This window comes from Barbus barbus (assembly GCF_936440315.1).
Source record: "Barbus barbus genome assembly, chromosome: 8".
NCBI lineage: Eukaryota > Metazoa > Chordata > Actinopteri > Cypriniformes > Cyprinidae > Barbus > Barbus barbus.
In genome coordinates, this window is record NC_136736.1 from 1,189,246 (window position 1) to 1,208,806 (window position 19,561).

At 37.9% G+C, this 19,561-nt stretch overlaps 1 protein-coding gene across 1 annotated transcript; it reads left to right on the forward strand.

Annotated features, from left to right (window-relative positions):
- The first annotated feature begins 366 nt into the window (after positions 1–366).
- LOC306873678 (procollagen galactosyltransferase 1) lies at positions 367–16,045 on the forward strand. Its single transcript, XM_079423135.1, has 12 exons — positions 367–898; positions 5,679–5,789; positions 6,800–6,917; positions 8,007–8,141; positions 10,161–10,365; positions 10,445–10,564; positions 10,647–10,723; positions 11,570–11,676; positions 11,772–11,904; positions 12,785–12,912; positions 12,989–13,195; positions 14,178–16,045. Exons 1-12 carry the CDS (start codon positions 693–695, stop codon positions 14,443–14,445), a joined length of 1,815 nt encoding a protein of 604 aa, XP_079279261.1. The 5' UTR covers positions 367–692; the 3' UTR covers positions 14,446–16,045.
- The last annotated feature ends 3,516 nt before the right edge of the window (positions 16,046–19,561 follow it).

Below are 19,561 nucleotides of genomic sequence, written 5' to 3' on the forward strand. Positions count from 1 at the left end.
AGGGGGTGGAGATGGGTGGGTTTAGGGATCAGGGGGTGGAGATGGGTGGGTTTAGGTATATGTAAGGTGGGAGGAGTTGAGTGAGGACCATCTCTTTGCTTTTAGGCTGCATGACTTTGACCAGCAGATGTCCAAAGCGAGCGCTTCAAAACTGTGAACTGGTTCGCGTTGTTTCAGATCCACCGTTTGTCCCACTGCCATATTTTTCTTCACTATTCTAATAATACATGTATATTTATACTCTTCTGGTCTGCTGATGAGACTCCATACTGTAGAACACTTGTATTGTCACGTGTAAGTGTGCGTTAGCCACACCCACAAAACTTTCCAGCAGATTCCAACCGAGCCAGCTGCTTTTCTTAAAGGGGCCGCGACACAAGCGAACACGCCCGAGTGTGGAGTTTAATTACACTCTGTACAGTTTAATTACCGTGTATTATTATTATCTCTCTGTCATTTACCAGATGATTGAGAGTGCTGTATGTTTCTGACTTTTTTGTACCGCAATCTTTCTCTTTTTTAGTAAGAGGCCATTCCCTTTAAATCTCCTCCAGGGACCACATAGAGTCGCACCGTATTTCCGTCGGCTGGGTTGGCAATAAATCTCCGATTCTCACTGTTCGCGTCAGCCTCGCCGTTCCTCTTTTCTGCCTGACCTTCCGCTATTTCTGAAATTCTCTCGTTCTCCAGCCATGCATCTGCTGTGTGTCTTTGTGCTGCTGCTCTGGACCGGTCCGGCGCGCGGTTATTTCCCGGAGGAGCGCTGGAGCCCGGAGTCCGCGCTGCTCGCGCCGCGAGTGCTGCTCGCGCTGGTGTGCCGCAACTCGGCGCACTCTCTGCCGCACGTCCTCGGAGCCATCGACCGCCTCAACTACCCCAAAGACCGCATGGCTGTATGGTGAGTCCCGGCGGACCGGACTGTTTGCCGTGATTTATCAGAATGATGTTCTGCGCAGTTACGCGTCTGACAGATGCGCGTCCTGCGCTGGACTGTTGCGTTACGTTTTTAACTGTAACACAGTGACTGAAGGCTTGATACACAAACTACAGAGGCGTTTGTGTGTGTGTGCTGAGTGAATTAAACTATAACACCAGCTGTGCTCGCGCGAGTCTTTAGAGATGTGATTTGTGATTTATCTCTGTTTGGAAACGAGAGCAGGACTCGGTTCCTGATGTGACCTGTGTGCGTGGAAGGGGAAATGAGCGAGTATAGACGTGTCCAGGGCAGACAGACACCCCCTTCATGCCCCTCGATCGGCTCTGCCCCCTTTCCCCCCGGATCTGATCAGCCGACGTGTCGCGCGCGGTGATGGAATTTGTGCGAAAACAAAACAACACATGCATGAGTTTCCTGCGTGAATGAGTCAGTGAGCTGAACACTTTCCCCGCGGTGTCCGAAACACCTTCTGAGAGACGTTATGACCTCATAAAACATGCATGCCATAAACTAGAGAAGACATCTTTAATAATCGAATTGTGAACTACTTATTGATTTCGATTTACTTAGAGCAGAGTTTCTTTTTCTTCATTAAATACTTTAATATTTAGTACTCCCATTCTTCAGCAAATACTTAAGAAACATATTCTGACACAAAACACATGAAAAATGCATTTGATTACAAACAATCAGACCAAATGAAAGATACGAAAAAGAAGTTTTGTTTTGCATGATAAAACAACATATTTCACCCAAAACTGAGAATTCTCCCCGTCTAGTTATCAGAGGTGGGTAGTAACGAGTTACATTTACTTGAGTACATTTTTGGGGTAACTAATACTTTTAGAGTATATTAAAAATGGGTACTTTTACTCTTACTAAAGTAAATTTTTGGTGAAAAACGGTACTTTTACTTCGTTGCTGTGGGCGACGCTCCTCTCGTTACTTTATCTTAATGCAATACAAGTAAAAAATCCTTCAATTTATTCTAAACGCGTCTACTTTTTTTCTGGGCAATGAGCGATGCCCGTTCTCGAATGATTCATTCTTTTGAGTCAATTCTGTTCGAAGGCTCGATCAAACCAGTGAATCGGTTCGCGAATCAGTTTGAATGATTAGTACAGTTCCCTCTGAAGCGGTTCTCACTCAGAGTTGTAACATCAAGAGCGTTGAAGACATGGGTCAAGAGCTCAACTAAAGCAGATACTGATCTCAAACATGGTTACTTCAAATGAAAATAAATCAACATCTAAACCTTAGTTAATTCTCAATAAGATCTTCTGTAGATGTCTGACAGAACTAAAGTCAGTCTGGTTATTAAGTAACGTGAAGTGAAAGTGACATACAGCCAAGTATGGTGACCCATACTCATAATTAGTGCTCTGCATTTAACCCATCCACCCGTACACGTACACACACGCACGCACATAGCAGTGGGCAGCCATTTATGCTGCAGCGCCCGGGGAGCAGTTGGGGGTTCGGTGTCTTGCTCAAGGGCACCTCAGTCGTGGTATTGAGGGTGGAGAGAGCGCTGGACATTCACTCCCCCCACCTACAATCCCTGCCGGCCCGAGACTCGAACCCACAACCTTTGGGTTACGAGGCCGACTCTCTAACCATTAGGCCACAACTTCCCTGACTTCATTAATAAGTGGAGCTGGTTTTGCTGTTTGTGGGGTTGTTTAGATCTTGAGATTTAATGTTTTTTTTTTCAGTTGATTTCAGTTAGTTGTTGTTCTTGTGTTTCTCTTTCTGTCAGTGATTCTGGTTGTTATTGTTACAATATTACAAAGTTACATAGTAGAATTTATCATTTTTGTGACTACTGGAAAAAAGCTATTCTGAAATCTAGGAGTTCTTGTTTTAACAAGACTATAACGCCTTCCAGAAGGTAAAAAAGTCTGAAAAGATTGAATGCAGGATGTAAAAGGATTACGGCCAATCATCAGAGCCCGTTTCTTAAAGGCCCTGATATACTTCAAACAAAGTTCGTTTTTGTTCTTCGTTTGGGGGTAAAAAGAAGTTCGAAAAAACTGAGCGACGGTACTGTTTTCGATGCGATTTCTTTCTAGGAATTAAATGCTTCCTCTGAATCTTTAAAGTCTCCCCGCGGGAGTGATTGTACTGGTGCGGATATATTTGTGGCAGCTCAGCTATTCGACACAGTGTGTTTAGCTAGTGACTTGGAGATGTTGTTCTCCTGCCTGACCTTTGTTGAATGAGAAACAAACCAGGAAAAAAAAAATTGCACGTCATTTGCGTAATCGCCACGGACCAATGGTAGCTCATAGATGTTTAGGAGCCAAAAAAACTCCCCCAGAAAGTTTGCTTTGGTGAGCTGTATCAAACTGCCAAAACGAACTCAAAATGACGTCATATCAGTTCGCTCTTCGATTTCGTTTGAAGTATATCAGGGCCTTAACCCTTGACAGGGAAGGTAGACCAGTCCCAATAATGCGTTCTGCCATTCTAACTATTCTCTGAAGCCTAAACTTACCCCTCTGAGTAGCAGAGCTGTACCAAACAGTAAATAAAGAACACAGGACCGATTCAGTCATAGCCCGGTAGAATTTGCACACAGTTCCACTAGACAGATGGAAATTGTGGGTGAACTCTTCCTTTAATGTGAATGTCTAATTGTTGAGTAGTTTAAAATAGCATCTGCACAGATTGGCTTGTAGCCATGGCATGTATTTTGACATCGTATCAGCCTCGTTTCATTCAGTTCAGAGTCACAGCAGCATTCAGACCTGAAGCCTCGCTCTCAGCGTGTAGTCGAACCGCCGGGGTTTGTGTCGCTGCCACAAACAGACCAGAACCAAACCACATGCGGTCCGAGACTCCCAGAAGCCGTTGGACGGGTTCAGCGCTGGCTAGCGCTTTAGCAAACTGAAACGGAACTGTATTTAAGAAAGTCTTTGATGAACTGATGAACATCTTGGCAGATCTGAGCATCAGCATCAGCACACGCACATCAAATGATCAACATCTCCAGTGGGGTTCTCATCTGCTTTCATTTGTACTGTTATACTGTGGGATGGGCGTTGTCGTACCCGCAGCCGTGTGATTGGTTCTCCCAGTGGCGGTTTGGCGTGTGGTTTGGCGCCTTTTTCTCCTGTGTCTTAATGGCTTTAATTATTGAATGAGCGCTCTCTTTTGATGACTCTCTATGAATCAGCCAGCCACATTATAGATGTAATTTTACACTCAACGATGTTTAATCGCCATTTTATCACCATAATTACATATAATAATCTGTAATTATAATAAAAACTTAAAAGTTTAGGGCTTGGTAAGATATATATTTAATATGCTCATCCAGGGTAAAGAAGTAAAAACATCCTGTGAAATATTATGACAATACAATTATAATATATATATATAATATAATGCGATTTGAAAATATTTGAAAATGTCATTTATTCTGGAAATGCAAAGCTGAATCCATCAAATTAGTGAACGTTTTTAGTATCAGTAGTGTGTGGAGACTGATACATTTTTATTTTAAGTTGTAAAGAACAGTGCTATTTGAAACAGACATCTTTTGTAACATTATAAATGTCTCTGTACTATCACTTTTGATCAATTGAATGCATCCTTGCCAAATAATAGTATTCATTTCTTTTAAATGTATTTTTTGACACCAAAGTATACATATACCATTGTTAATATAATATAATATAATATAATATAATATTAGTTATTTTTGTTGGAAACTCAAAGAAAAGTAATGTTTGTTCTGCATATAGTGCATATATTATCATTTTGGATGCAAACCAAAAGATCACATTATTAACAAAAATGTATTTGTTTTTTGAAGCTTTCTAGTGTTTCTTCAGATCTCTAAACCTAATTATGAACACTAGTGCTAGTAAGTATTGTCTTCGCAAGTTTAGTGCAAATAATGGAAGTATTCAGACCTGTAGATCAAACACAATCCTGATGGAGATGGTGTGTCAGATCTGATCAAGACTGGAAAAAAAGAGGAATGGAATTCACCTGAGGAACTTTCAGAAGCTTCTCTCTCTCTCTCTGTGTGTGTGTGTGTGTGTGTGTGTGTGTGATATGAGATTGTGCACCTGGAGGCCGTCTGTACACAGCTAAACCCTGATCTCCCATAGACAGCCTGTATATGATCTCAGTGATAAACTGCCTTGATTTCCCCAGGACCCTCTGCTGAACTCACCTGAACACACACGAAACAGGCAGTGAGGTGCAGAGGCACTTCCTTCAGCCTGAGGCTTATTCATTTCACTTTTGTTGTGAAAGGGCCTTTACAGTTGCCAAAAATATAACTTTTGGGGTTTTTTTGTTATTAAAAAGAAATAATCAAGCCCAGCACCAGTGACAGAAAGTAATGCAAACGTAACATGCTTTTTATGAAGCAAAGCAATACTGTAATGCATTACTTTTGAGCTTTCTCCAACACTGGCAACTGTGTGAGTGAATCACTCATTTTCTTCATTAACACATTTTGTAGCAGCTGCATGTCTGTCTGTGAAGGGCTCTGGTTCTCGTGCTCCTTCTGCAGCCAAACGCTAAAGACAAGCTTGCTTTTCCAAAGGTTGTGTAGTGCAGTTAAATATGGGGTGATTTTACAGCACTGAGAGCAAACTCAATTAAAAAGCTCTAATTATAGTCATTTGCTTTCTATTTTGTCATTCATGTTTGGAGAAGCGGCCGTCTTGTACATGTCTGTTTCAGATGTTGAACTGTTTTCAGATGATCTCTCTGTCTTCAGGGTGGCCACAGATCATAATTCAGACAATACCACCGCAATCCTGCGCGAATGGCTCGTAAACGTCCAGAACTTCTATCATTATGTGGAGTGGAGACCTCAGGAGGAGCCCAGGTGAGGCTGACCTTAAACTACATCTGAACCTCAAGCTGAACTCATGTGAACACAAACCTAAATTTGCACACACGTCTCTGACAAGATCACTGTCTGCTCTGTTTCTGTTCTTGCATTAGAAAATACAGAAATCAGAATTTTGTTCTATTGACCTCAAAATAAATAAAATAAAAAAATGATCTTATTATTTTCAAAAAATACAAAAACGTCATTAATAATAATGATAATAGATACATAAAATACATGCATGGTAAATATATTTAAAAAATATTTAAATAGTATATTTTATTAGTTTTTACATTCATGTTAATTTATGACCCCAACTAATCTTGCCTTGGCCCAAAAAAAGCATTTTTTTCATAGAAATAACAACAAAAAAAACATACTAATTGTAGTGAATGTTATGTAATTTTATGTATCCATTGCATTTTAATGTACATCTAATTTATGGCCAGATTTACTAACAGCTTGCACCAGTAGAAACCACTTTTTGACATTAAAATACTGCTGTCAGGATTTATTAAAAACGCGCAGTGAAGAATTAGCACTGAAAAGGCACATTTTTGCGCCTGACCTTATTGAATATGCATTTGTAGCAGTTTCCCTTTCAGAAGCAATATTTATGGGAGGACAGTATTAAAATGAATCATACAACTCGATTTCCTAATGTTTACGTTCGTCAAATTACTGGTATCTGTGCCATTATTTAACGCCCAACAAAGCATGTCTTAAAGCAGGCATTAATCTGCGCTGCTCTTGGTAGATTGCGCTGGTCATTACATTATCACTGTGTTATTAAAGTACATGGCCGCACATTGTTAATAAATGACCCGCAGCAGTTCCCTCCCATCTGTGCTTTTATGGAATTGCGCTCTAACGCTAATTTGCCCTGTTTAGTAAATCTTGCCCCTCTGTCAATCACAGAACTCAATGTGTGATTGCTCAAATGACCTCAGACAGTGTCTGAAATGTTTCTGTCTCTTATTTTTATTTGTCTGTGTGTTTCTCAGCGTATATGAGGACGAGAGCGGCCCGAAGCACTGGATGAACCTGCGATACGAGCACGTGATGAAGCTGCGCCAGGCGGCCCTCGACACGGCACGGGAGATGTGGGCCGACTACTTTCTGGTACATCGTCTAAAATCTGAGACGAGTCTCTTTAGCCCTCGCTGAAGTCATGTACCATCATCCACGGCTGTAATGGTGCCTGCAGTGCAGATAATGTGACTGCAGTGTGACCCGACTTCACGGGCCGCGTCCCGTCGTTTGCTCGTCTAAAGTTAGCAGCTGCTCTGTTCAGTATTATAGGGTTATTTCTGAGTGTGTTTACTTCTGCAGCTCTGTGATCAGCTCTGTTCCTGCTGTCCAGCATTCGGCTCCACACTGGTTTAATTGCTCTGCATATGTTTTAATTGAAATACTCTGTCCCATTATAGGATTAAACACACGGTCTCTCGAGCTGCCGCTGAGGAATCATGTATAAAAGTCAAACATCTTTTCTGGGGAAACACCAGTTTTATCTTTGGTAACTGACATAAATTAAATAGTTTTTTTAGTCATCTCTTGAGTTCAAACTGCACTGAAAAAGTAGGTGTAGATTTCACTCAGAAATTGCTAGTAAATTTCACAAATAATTACAAAGGAGTAGAACGACTGAAATAGGATTTTCTAAATAAGTGTTTTCCAGTAATAATTTATTTGAAAAGCCATTTTTGACAGTGTGTTTCTGATTCAGGAGCCAATTTCAAAATAAAACAGATTTATGCATTTTTAATTGACTTAATTGCAACCTACAAACATGTAATTTCAAATATATTTAAACAAGTTCCAATAGAAATGACATTTAAATGTATTTTAGTTTGCCATAAATGCTTGTTAGTACCTTCAGCAGTGCTTTAACCATATTTTAATGACAACAGAAGTAATCATGAAATTACATATAAAGATGTACTTCTGCAAGTTCTCTCTAAAGTGCATTCCTCATAAATTTAAACTATAATACATTTTCATTTAATTGTAAATAACTTCTACTTGAGTGTCAGAAAACTACATTTAAATGTTTCCATAATAAGCACTTTTTTTTCACAAATGAACTGCTGTTAAAACTTGCCATTTTTGTGGGTAATTATTTTTTTCCCAGATCTAAAATTAAATGACGTAATGGGGAGTCGCTATGAAATAAGTCAAATAAACGTGACAAACTCGTGGCGTTTGCAGATGGTGGACTGTGATAACCTGCTGACTAACCGGGATGTGTTATGGAAGCTGATGCAGGAGAATAAGACGATGGTGGCGCCGATGCTGGAGTCCAGAGCGGCGTACTCTAACTTCTGGTGCGGCATGACGTCTCAGGTGTGTGAAGCCAGGAACTGAACGCGTGTGGATCCTGCCTCAGTCTTCAATTGACAGCTGTTTTTTCATGTACACTTGAGTCCTGTGTCAAATGTGTTTTTTATCATACTTAGTCAACCGTATTCTTAGTCAGGTTTTAGTGACTAAACGTCTAGGCATTTTAGTCAAGGTTTAGTCAATGATAACAGCCTTTTTTTTTGTCATGTTGCGTAGTGGTTCAACAGATAATCACAAATTTATTACACAAAATTCAAATAGTTGTCATTAGAGAAATTAATTTTTACGTTTCTGAATTATTGCACTTTCACATAAGCAACAGATGTTTGGGTTTATTAGTTTTGCTCACAGATTTAATCGCAGCAAACAGCGCAAACGACCACGTGAAGGAACACAGACGGCCTTAATTACACGTTAATTTGAGCAGAATATCACAGTGAAGATCGCTAAACTCCAGCGGACGTGATTTCTGCTGTTTTCAGATCATCAGTGCTTTTTAGAGAGAGTTTGTGCAAATAGTTGACAGCTTGGGAATATTCAGTAAATCAAAAAGGTGGACATTTTGTTACTTTTGTTTTGTTTTAACTCCTGATATTTGGCAACCGCAAACAGGCTTGTTGAAGAATATTTCTATAATATATAATAATTTTAAAAATATATATTTTTTGACAAAAAATAATATATATATTTTTTTATTATTTCAATTTTATAATTATAAATATTTTAGTTTAGCCTTTTTTGTCAACAATATTGCATCTTTATATAGTCAGAGTCATTGTTTAATGACGACAGTGTCATCTTGTCTAAAGTCCCGTTCACACCAGCAGACGATTAAGATGTTTACTCTAATTGCGCACTCCAGATCATCTGTCTCCTTAATTTCTCAAGCTCTTTAATGCAGAATGGATTCTGATTGGCTGTCAGTATTTTTATCGTTAATCTGCTAACAAAGAAAATCTGTAAGTGATTCCATTGATATTGTTCTGCTGTTCTGCTGATTAAATTTAGAACTACTTTTCAAACTATATCTCTGTCGTTATGGTTACCGTTATTGTTTTCTGTGTGAACGAGCCTTCCGTCAGAAAATCTGATTGAAATCCAATCAAATTTAAATAGTCTGAATAGCAACCAACTACATGAAATTAGATTTTTGCAAATCAGTTTCGAGCTACATTCATATGTATTTAAATTGCATTCCTGGAAATCCGTTTCGGTCTGACCGGTCAAATCGGATTTAGCTTAGTTTCTGTAAAAAGCATGCTGAATGTCTTTGCAGAAACAAGCTTTTGTTGTTGTGAAGTCAAGCAGAAAATGATGATATGCTGCTAGTAGACCGCTATACGCACCTCTTTGAGTTTTGAATCCTGCGGAGACGGCAGCACAGAATAAAGTCGCACATTCCCACTGCCTCATGAGACGAGATATACTCCAGCGCAACGGCAACATGGTTATTTCGTAAGACAACATCAGGGGCCTGTTTCCTAAAACAAGTTTACCAAACAAGCCAGGCTTATTTCAGTTATTCTGACTGATTTTGAACTAAATCAACTGACAATAAGTCAGACTAACTGAAATAAACCTGGCTTGTTTGGTAAACTTGTTTTAGGAAACAGGCCCCTGTTTTGCAAACTGTATTGCTGTTATTGTTGTTTTTAGCATATGCATAACAATAAAACCACATTGCCATAGAAACCAATGCACATTACGTAAAACGAAAGAGCACTTCTGGACAGTTGCGATACATTTAGTCATTTAGGAGATGCTTTTATCCAAATCGACTTACAAATGAGGACAATAGAAGCAATCAAAATCAACACAAGAGCAGTGATATGCAAGTGCTATAACAAGTCTCAGTTAGCCTAACACAGCACACACAGGTAATGTTAGATACACAGTGTGGACAGTCAGTCGTTTAGATCGGATTACAGTCATATATGCACAAAATCATATTTGGGCTGACAGTCTGAAGGAGGCTGTAGTCATGGAAAAAGGTTGTTGATGAGCGAGCGTGTGTTATTACAGGGTTATTATAAGCGGACGCCGGCCTACATGCCGATCCGCCGGCAGGAGCGCAAGGGCTGCTTCGCCGTCCCCATGGTTCACTCCACCTTCCTGCTGGACCTGAGGAAGGAGGCGTCTCGCGACCTGGCCTTCTTCCCGCCCCATCCCGACTACAGCTGGGCCTTCGACGACATTATCATCTTCGCCTTCTCCGCGCGCATGGCAGGTGCGTCTCTGGCTGAGAGGATTACACTCACTCATCATGTGTGGTGCTTTGGCTTGACTTTTAACATCGTTTCCCGCAGAGGTTCAGATGTACATCTGCAACAGAGAGACTTATGGGTATTTCCCCGTGCCCCTGCGCTCCCATAATACCCTGCAGGACGAGGCGGACAGCTTCCTGCACTCGCTGCTGGAGGTTACGGGTGAGTCACATGACGAGCCACATGTTTTTCAGCTTAAAGAGCGTAACGATGAGCTTGATCATTCGCTGTGTTTGGTCTCCAGTGCGCAATCCTCCATCAGAGCCGTCTGTGTATCTCTCTCTTCCTCCTAAACAGCCGGATAAAATGGGCTTTGATGAGGTCAGGATGTCATGTTTTCACCAAACTATTTCACTTGGTTTTGTTTTATAGTGCAGTATATTTAATTTGTATTTTTATTATGCTTTATATTTTTATATTAATTTTTTTTTATCATTTTATATTGAATTATTTTTAAATATTTTATATTGTGTTATTTTATGAAATTGTATAACATAAAATAGAGTAATTTAGCCATTTATATTTAAATAAAAAAAAATGTTTTAGTTTTACATTACATTTAGTCATTCAGCAGACGCTTTTATCCAAAGCATTTTATTTTACAATAGCTTTGTAATAATTTAATTTGTATTTTTTTTGTTGTATTTTTCTTCTATATTATTTCTGTATTTTTATTTTATATTAATTGTTATATTGTATTAAATATAATTGTTATATTATATTGTATTATATTACTTTAATCCCATATTACATCATTTTATGAAATGGTATAAAATACTGGAATGCTTAAAGAGTATTATCTTAAAGAGTATCGTACTATATTATATCATATTAATTTAATAAAATAATTACATTATTTTAGTAAGTGGTATAAAATAGTGTAGTAATTTTTATTATCTTGTTGTATATATTTTGTATCGTAGTATAAAATACAATTGTTTTTATTTAATATATTTATTGACATTCTGTATTATATTATTTATATATAACATTTATTTAATTTGATATTATTTCATAAAATATTTTGTACTATTGTATATATTCATATATGTTCTGATTCTGATTCTGATTCTGATATTCATCAGGTTTATATAGTATTACATATGTGATTTGCTTTCATATTATTGTCTAAAGTCATAATATAATATAATGGTTATATTTCCTCAGGTGTTTATGATAAACCTGCTGAGGCGTTCGGACCGCAGAGAGCGTATGCTGAGGGCTCTGTACGAACAAGAGATCGCGTGCAAGATCATCGCAGCTGTAGATGGCAAGTATGTCTCAAACACACACACACACACACACACGCCGTCTCTCACCTGCTCTGCTCGCACACAGACCGTCTGACATGTGTGTGTGTGTGTTTCAGGGCGCTGAACGTCAGTCAGATCGAGGCGCTGGGGATCCAGATGATGCCTGGATACAGCGATCCGTATCACGGCCGGCCGCTCACTAAAGGAGAGCTGGGCTGCTTTCTGTCGCACTTCAACATCTGGACAGAGGTGAGAGCGAGAGCGGCAGCCGTCATGATGCTATCATTTCATTAAATTAACTGTTTTTACTAATATTACAGAACAAATCATGCATTTGTCCACACTCTTAGTTTAAAATGTTGAATGTTCATGTAAATATTATTTAATTAATGTTACACTATTTTATGTAGCCTTCAAGTGGTTCTGAATTAAGTAAACATGTTTCTCAAGTAATTATTCTAGACCAGTAAACAGCAAGTTATAAAATGATTACAAAACAGATACAAATGAGGACAGTGCTTGAAGCTGAACATTTTCATCAAGTAAATTGATTCAGATTAATAAAAATATATATATATATTTTAGAAAATATTTATATTTATTTTAAAATAATACAAAAAAGTGTAAAATTATACAAAATGTTCGAATACGTTTTAATGCAGTTTTTTATAGAAATAAACAATAGTGATGTTTATAATATTGGAATATATTTTATTATTAAATAAGTGTTTTTTTTTTTAGAAAATATTTAAATATTTTTAAATATCTATTGGCAATGTGTTTACTTAATGTTTTACTTTAGTTAGAAGGGGATATATACTACAAATTAGTTTTCTTGAATATTTTTTTTATATCATTTGCAGTAAATATTTTAATATATTTTTCAAAATAATACAAATATTTTAATATATTTTTCAAAAAAATACTTTTCTAAATACACACACACACACACACACACACACACACACACACACACACACACACACACACACACACACACACACATACATTCAGTGAGTTTAGTGGGTTTTAAATAAAATTAAATAATGATTTTCTTATGGTATCTTAAATGATGGAAATCCTCAGTATGTGTGTATAAGCACATGATGGTTCTGTGTGTGTGTGTTAGATTGTGGATCGGGGGCTGAAAACATCTCTGGTGATCGAGGACGACCTGCGCTTCGAGGTTTTCTTTAAGCGTCGCCTGCAGAATCTGATGCATGAGATCGAGTCTCAGCGGCTGGACTGGGATTTGATGTGAGTACAGCAGTCTGTCTGTGTACTGCGCCCCCTGCTGGACACCTGACTCCAGCTGTCTGTCTCTGTCTCTCAGTTACATCGGCCGCAAGCGGATGCAGGTGGACCGGCCGGAGAAATCTGTGCCCAGAATACACAACCTGGTGGAGGCGGATTACTCCTACTGGACGCTGGGATACGCAATCTCGCTGCGCGGCGCTCAGAAGCTGCTGCGGGCCGAACCGCTCAAAAAGATGCTGCCGGTGGACGAGTTTCTGCCCGTCATGTACAACAAACACCCCATGTGAGAGAGTTATCTTCTCATATAGCCGTATCATTATTCACTATTTTGCCTGTTTCTATCCATGGTTCCATATATTGTTTGTTCAATCATTTAATCTACTGTTTTATCCTTCTGATCAGATATGAAAATATTTTGTTCTCTACTGTTGTGCTAATGAGCAAAGAGTAATGATCAAACAAGTCTCATATGACCCATCAAACAACATACAATCTAATAAAATTACAAAAAAAAAACATAATAAACCTAAACATCACATTTTTCAGTGAAATAAGAATGTGTACATTCATATATATATATATATATATATATATATATATATATATATATATATATATATATATATATATATATATTATATATTAGTTCTTATAATTAATTCTCAATAAGTTAAATGTAATAATAGAAATAAAAATGTGATTATAAATACTAGAAATAATTGATTTTGTTAGAAATTATCAATTAATGATGATACATTAAAACTATATATTCATATATATATATTTATATATATTTGACATTTTTTATTGACGATGATGATCATAGTAATAATACATTAAAATATTTTTATAAATAATAATAATAATATATTTAGTTTAAAATTAAATAAATAATAATAAAAGTAATATTATTATTATTATTAATAATAATAAATATGGTTATGAATAATATTTTGTTGATTTTATTATTATTGTTAATAATAGTTTATTATATTATTAACAGTAACATTTATAATAATAATTATAATGATGATTATTTTGCTGATAAATTTAATTATTATTATTAATAATAATAATAATAATAATAATAATAATTTAATGAATAGTTATTTCATTGAATGTGTTTATATGATAGATATGTAGATATCTATCATATTTGTCTCGCTCTCATTCGTTCTGTTGTTCTGTGTGTGTTGTTTTGTATTATTGTTCATCTCGTATATCAACACCATAACTAAAGTCGTTTCCCGTCTCTGTCTGTGCAGCGAGGACTACATGTCTCACTTCGAGCGGCGGGATCTGCGAGCGTTTTCGGCCGAGCCCATGCTGGTTTACCCCACACACTACACAGGTGACGCGGGCTACATCAGCGACACGGAGACCTCCACCGTCTGGGACAACGAGACTGTCCACACCGACTGGGACCGAGCGCGGTCACGCAAGAGCCGAGAGCAGGAGGAGCTGAGCAGCGAGGCGCAGAACTCAGACGTGCTGCAGTCTCCGCTGGACAGCACGGCCCGCGACGAGCTCTGAGACACTCAGAGAAACTACACAATCATCGAGCAGAAGTGTGGCGCTTCATCAGACGACACACAGCCATCAACGATCAGATTCACTTTATGATGTACTTTAGATGAGATGAACACCTCTGATGTTCCTGAAATGCTTGACTGGATGCAGCAACCCATGACAGCAAGCAACAAGTGAGTCAATGTTAAAAATAGTTGCTTTGTGCACAACATCACTTTTGCACCCGCCATTAATGTTGAAACAATGTTGCACTTTCAACAAACCACCATTATTGTGATCAGTGTTTGCTTTAGTTGGGCTCTTGACTCTTTGTACTTTAATGTTAGGTTTTCATTGTCACGAGTAACAATGTGCTAAATGCATTTATTGAAGTAATGAAAACTAAGATCCATTGGGATCAGATGATGGTGGCTATAATCATTGAGAGGAAACTCATTCATCTGAATTAGTTGGATGATTGTCACCAGTGTTGAGGTCTGAATCTTTCTTTATGCTTTGTCACATTACCTTTGCATTTGAGAAACAAAACGTTTACATAAGTAATGAAAGATCAACACTTTTTAGTATTATTTCTCAGCTTTATTACAGCTTGACACCCATTACAAACATAATCCACACCAACTTAACTTTAAAACATCTCTTTCTTTATTAATGCACAACTGTTTCTATTGAAACACTATCGCAAGCACTGAAAGATAACTCACTTAATGAAAAGCAAGAGTCAAGAGCCCAACTAAAGCAAACACTGATCACAATAATGGTGCTTTGTTGAAATTTCAACATTAATTGCGGGAGAAAAAGTGATCTTAATTCAACATCATTAACATTGATTCAATGGTTTCCACCTGCTCTCTTGCTCTCTGGGACAGTAAATATGACTCTAGTTATATGCAATATCTTGAATTTATTTGTTAGCATGAGAATCTCAAGGACGATCGAGATGATTTGACATTATTGACGTGTTCATGTTAACAACCTCCATAGAGATGGTTTGGTTTTGGATAGTTTTAACCTGATCTGATGGGTCTAGTTTAACGCTTGGCAGGAGTCCTGGCCGATCCTTTGTGCTTTAGTTAAATTAAACATTTCATTCCTTTATTATTTCACTTTGAACTTTTTTTTTTTAACTTTTACTTTGTACGCAAAGCTGTTATGCGTCCCAGGTCAGAATCTGAATCAGATCGGCATGTTTTTATCTGATAGTTTGCTTGCAGATGACTAATTTATTGCTGGAGCTTGTTCGTAGTCTTCGATGTCAGTGTAAACACAGAGCCGACGGATCTGTTACCCGTGATGTGAACCGCACAGAAGTGTTTTATCTTTTGTTTTTATGTTCTCTGTTTTTTTATTCAGTTGCCTTAAGAGATTTGTATGGGAGAATAGAAACCGATTAAAACAAATCCATTTTAAAGCTAGCAAAGGAATGCTTGTGTGGCAAACTAATGTTTACTTGATGCTTAATGTGCTAACTCGAGAAATGGATGCTATATTATTTAGTGAAATGAGATGCGTGAACATTGTTTTTTATGTATCGCACCTTTCTGTTTCTTTCATCCTGAATGTGCCTTTTATACCAAAGAATAAAGAATGTTTATTAAAGTCTGATGCCGTAGATCCAGTCTGATTTTAGAAGGTGTCTGCTGTGATATATTGGTGCAGTGAATGGGTGCCGTCAGAATGAGAGTCTGATAAAAACATCACAGTAATCCACACCACTCCAGTCCATCAGATGGGGGGAAAAACAACAACAATGCAGACTGAGCCAGGGGAACTGCTTTCATCTACAGGAAGAAGAATAGTTAATCCGACTGAAGCTAGGAACAGGAAGCGAAGACTGCAACTTTACATTCAACTTCGTAAGTACAACATTAACTTCATTTAACAAGTTTTTGGATATACTTTAGTTGTCACAAGGTCTCAGTATAAATTCTTTAAGTCTATTTACACAAAGTGCGTGTGTGTGTGTGTGTGTGTGGTTTCACAGTGATGTTAGTAACCTTTCGTCTTTGACGCTACACGTTTGAAACCAACATACAAACCACATTCTTTATTCTGACAAATAGTTGATGTGTAATTGAGGTGTGAGTCGTTCAAATATGTGCTAAACATTTCATCTCACTCTTCAGGGCTAGTTTTTACAAATAAAAAACAAACTCAAAGGCACTCATAATCACCGGGGTCCAAGCACCAATGGTTTGGTGATAAGCTGCCATATATCTTTCCTGATTTGATCCCCTGATTTGTATTATGCAAAAGTTCAAAAGGAAATTAGGAAATAATTAGCAATTCACCCTGATGCAACATGTAATATACAGGACTAAAGTATGAAATGTCTTAACCTGATGCTCTCTCTAATGGACGACTCTAGTATTACAGTCCTCATCTGTCATGCACAGCTTAGTGTTGCCTTGCTTGGTCAACTAAAATCATCAGAAATAGTATTCAAAATGTTACTAAACTGAGGAAATTAGATTCAAAAGATTTCATTCAATAAACTTCAATATAGTCAGTTTGGTAAATTCAATTAAATGCAAAAGACTAAATTCAAGATTCAACTCAGAACAGTTCGATTTTGAAGTTTGATTTAGTACTCTCAATTTAACAAAACAAACAAACAAAACTCTGTACAATCATTTCAATCGATTTCAATAGATTCACCGGGAAAATTATTTGATTCCACAGTTCTAGAAAACTGGTAGGAAAATATAAGGGGAAAAAATAGTTATGTCTTAAAAGATTTTACTTTGAGCATAAATGGAAAAAAAAAGTTGGTTCCATTTATGCAAATCTAGCAGGTAGTCTAATCATAATTTTCTCACCCCGTATGGGATGCTACATTTTATTCTTTCCGACATTAAAGCACTTGAATACGACAAGCTCGTAATTACAACTTCATAAGTGGAAAATAGGAAATTTCCGATAGTGAAGGCAGCATAACAGACAACACACACAGCTTCATGTTCAGACAGTTTTATTTCGCTCTCATCGAGTTAAAAACACAAATAAATGCACAGCCATTTGCACTCTGCATCGAAAACATGCATAAACGCGCTGTTTTACCTCTATTAACTTAAAAGGCATATTTTGCAGCGTTTATAATCCTTTTGATAGATTGAGTCAAGGAGCTTTATCTACGGGGCAGTTTTTTTATTTATTTTTTAAATCTACAGGAAAGTGCGAAAGAGAAAACAAAAACGCATAGTCTGCAACTACGATCAACCTTGTATGTACATCCTGGGAAAACTAGGGTTGCTGTTGGAAGAGGTGTTAGTGAGGCCAGCAGGGGGTGCTCACCCTGCAGTCTGTGTGGGTCCTAACGCCCCAGTGTAGTGACGGGGACACTATACTGTCAAAAGCACCGTCCTTCGGATGAGACGTTAAACCAAAGTCATGACTCTCCGTGGTCATTAAAAATCCCAGGATGTCCTTCGAAAAAAGCGTAGGGGTGTAACCCCAGCATCCAGGCCAAACGTCCCCATTGGCCTTTGACCATCATGGCCTCCTAATCATCCCCATACACTGATTGGCTTCATCACTCTGTCTCCTCTCCACCAGTAAGCTGGTGTGTGGTGGGCGTTCTGGTGCAATATGGCTGCCGTCACATCATCCAAATGGATGCTGCACACATTGGTGCTGGTTGAGGAGATTCCCCCCCTTCTATGTAAAGCGCTTTGAGTACCCAGAAAAGCGCTATATAAATGTAACAAATTAATATTATTAATTATTACATCCCCAGTCAACAATGCAAAGGATTTTACCTCACTCTTCTGAGCTCCTTTTTACAAATAAATAACGAACTCAAGGGCAGTCACAGTCATCGGAGTCCAAGCTCCAATAGCTCATATGGTTTGGTGATTAAGCTGCTATATATCTTTCCACATATTATGAATCTTAAATCTGATTTGTAGCATGCAAATATACACACCAGTTAGGAATAAAACATATAAACAGGAATAACAAACAAATATACAGGAATAAGATCTTAACCTGATGCTCCCTGTAGTGGACTACTCTAGTATTACAGTCTTGATCCGTCATGCACAGCTAGGGTTGTCATCAATGTATGGGATTAGATCTCTGCCACAATTCTGCGTGCGAAAGATCATATTTTGAGCGCGCAAAAGTGCATTTATATATGTTGGAAAAATAAATAAAGGATTTTTAGGAAAACAGTATTTTGGGGAAATGTTTATAAAAAATAATATGATGAAAAGATGCTAATTAAATTTTGGAAAAAAGTAAAACAGAATATGCTGTAAAAAATAAAATTTTTGGGAGGAGGTGTGTAAAATAAAAATAAAAAAGGGGAAAAACTCATGACCAGCTAACATCTTTACAGGTTTTCAGACTGTGGACTGACACAACAGTGCTGTGAAACAGTGGCTGTGGCTCTTCAGCTAGAGGACTGTCCTCTGAGCGAACTGGACCTGAGTCACAATTACAGCATCGAGGCAGTGGTGAAGATGCTTTCTGCTGGACTGAAGAGCCCACACTGTCATCTGGAGACACTCAGGTCAATAGCGCTTCCATTTCAGTCTGAACTTGTAGTCTGAAATGTAATGCTGATATTGTAGTCCTTCAGCTTGGCCCAGTGTCATTTCAGCCAGGAGAGCTGTATGGACTGGTCTCAGCTCTCCAGAATATCTCACATCGTCTAAGAGAGCGTGACCTCTGCGGAAATTACCTGCAGGAATCTGGACTCCATAAGCTTCTACAACTGATGGAAAATACAGAGAGAAATCTTCAGGTTCTGAGGAAAGTATTGATGATGCTTGGCATTTAGCACACTGTATAAGACAGATGATTGATTAAAGACTGTTATTAAAAGTTTTCCTGCAGGTTGAGCTGGTGTAACCTTTTTCTTGATCCTCAAGTCAGATTCGCCTCTGAGAGAACTGGATCTGAGCAACAATGACCTGCAGGATTCAGGAGTGAAGCTGCTCTCTGATGGATTGAAGAGTCCAAACTGTCAGCTGCAGATACTGAGGTAAAACTAAGAGCTTTAGTTTAATGCTTTGACAAATGTATTGTTTCTCTCATTTTTTCTTCAAACTGTAGGTTGTCTGGCTGTATGGTAACAGAGGAAGGCTGTGGTTATTTGTCTTCAGCTCTGAGTTCA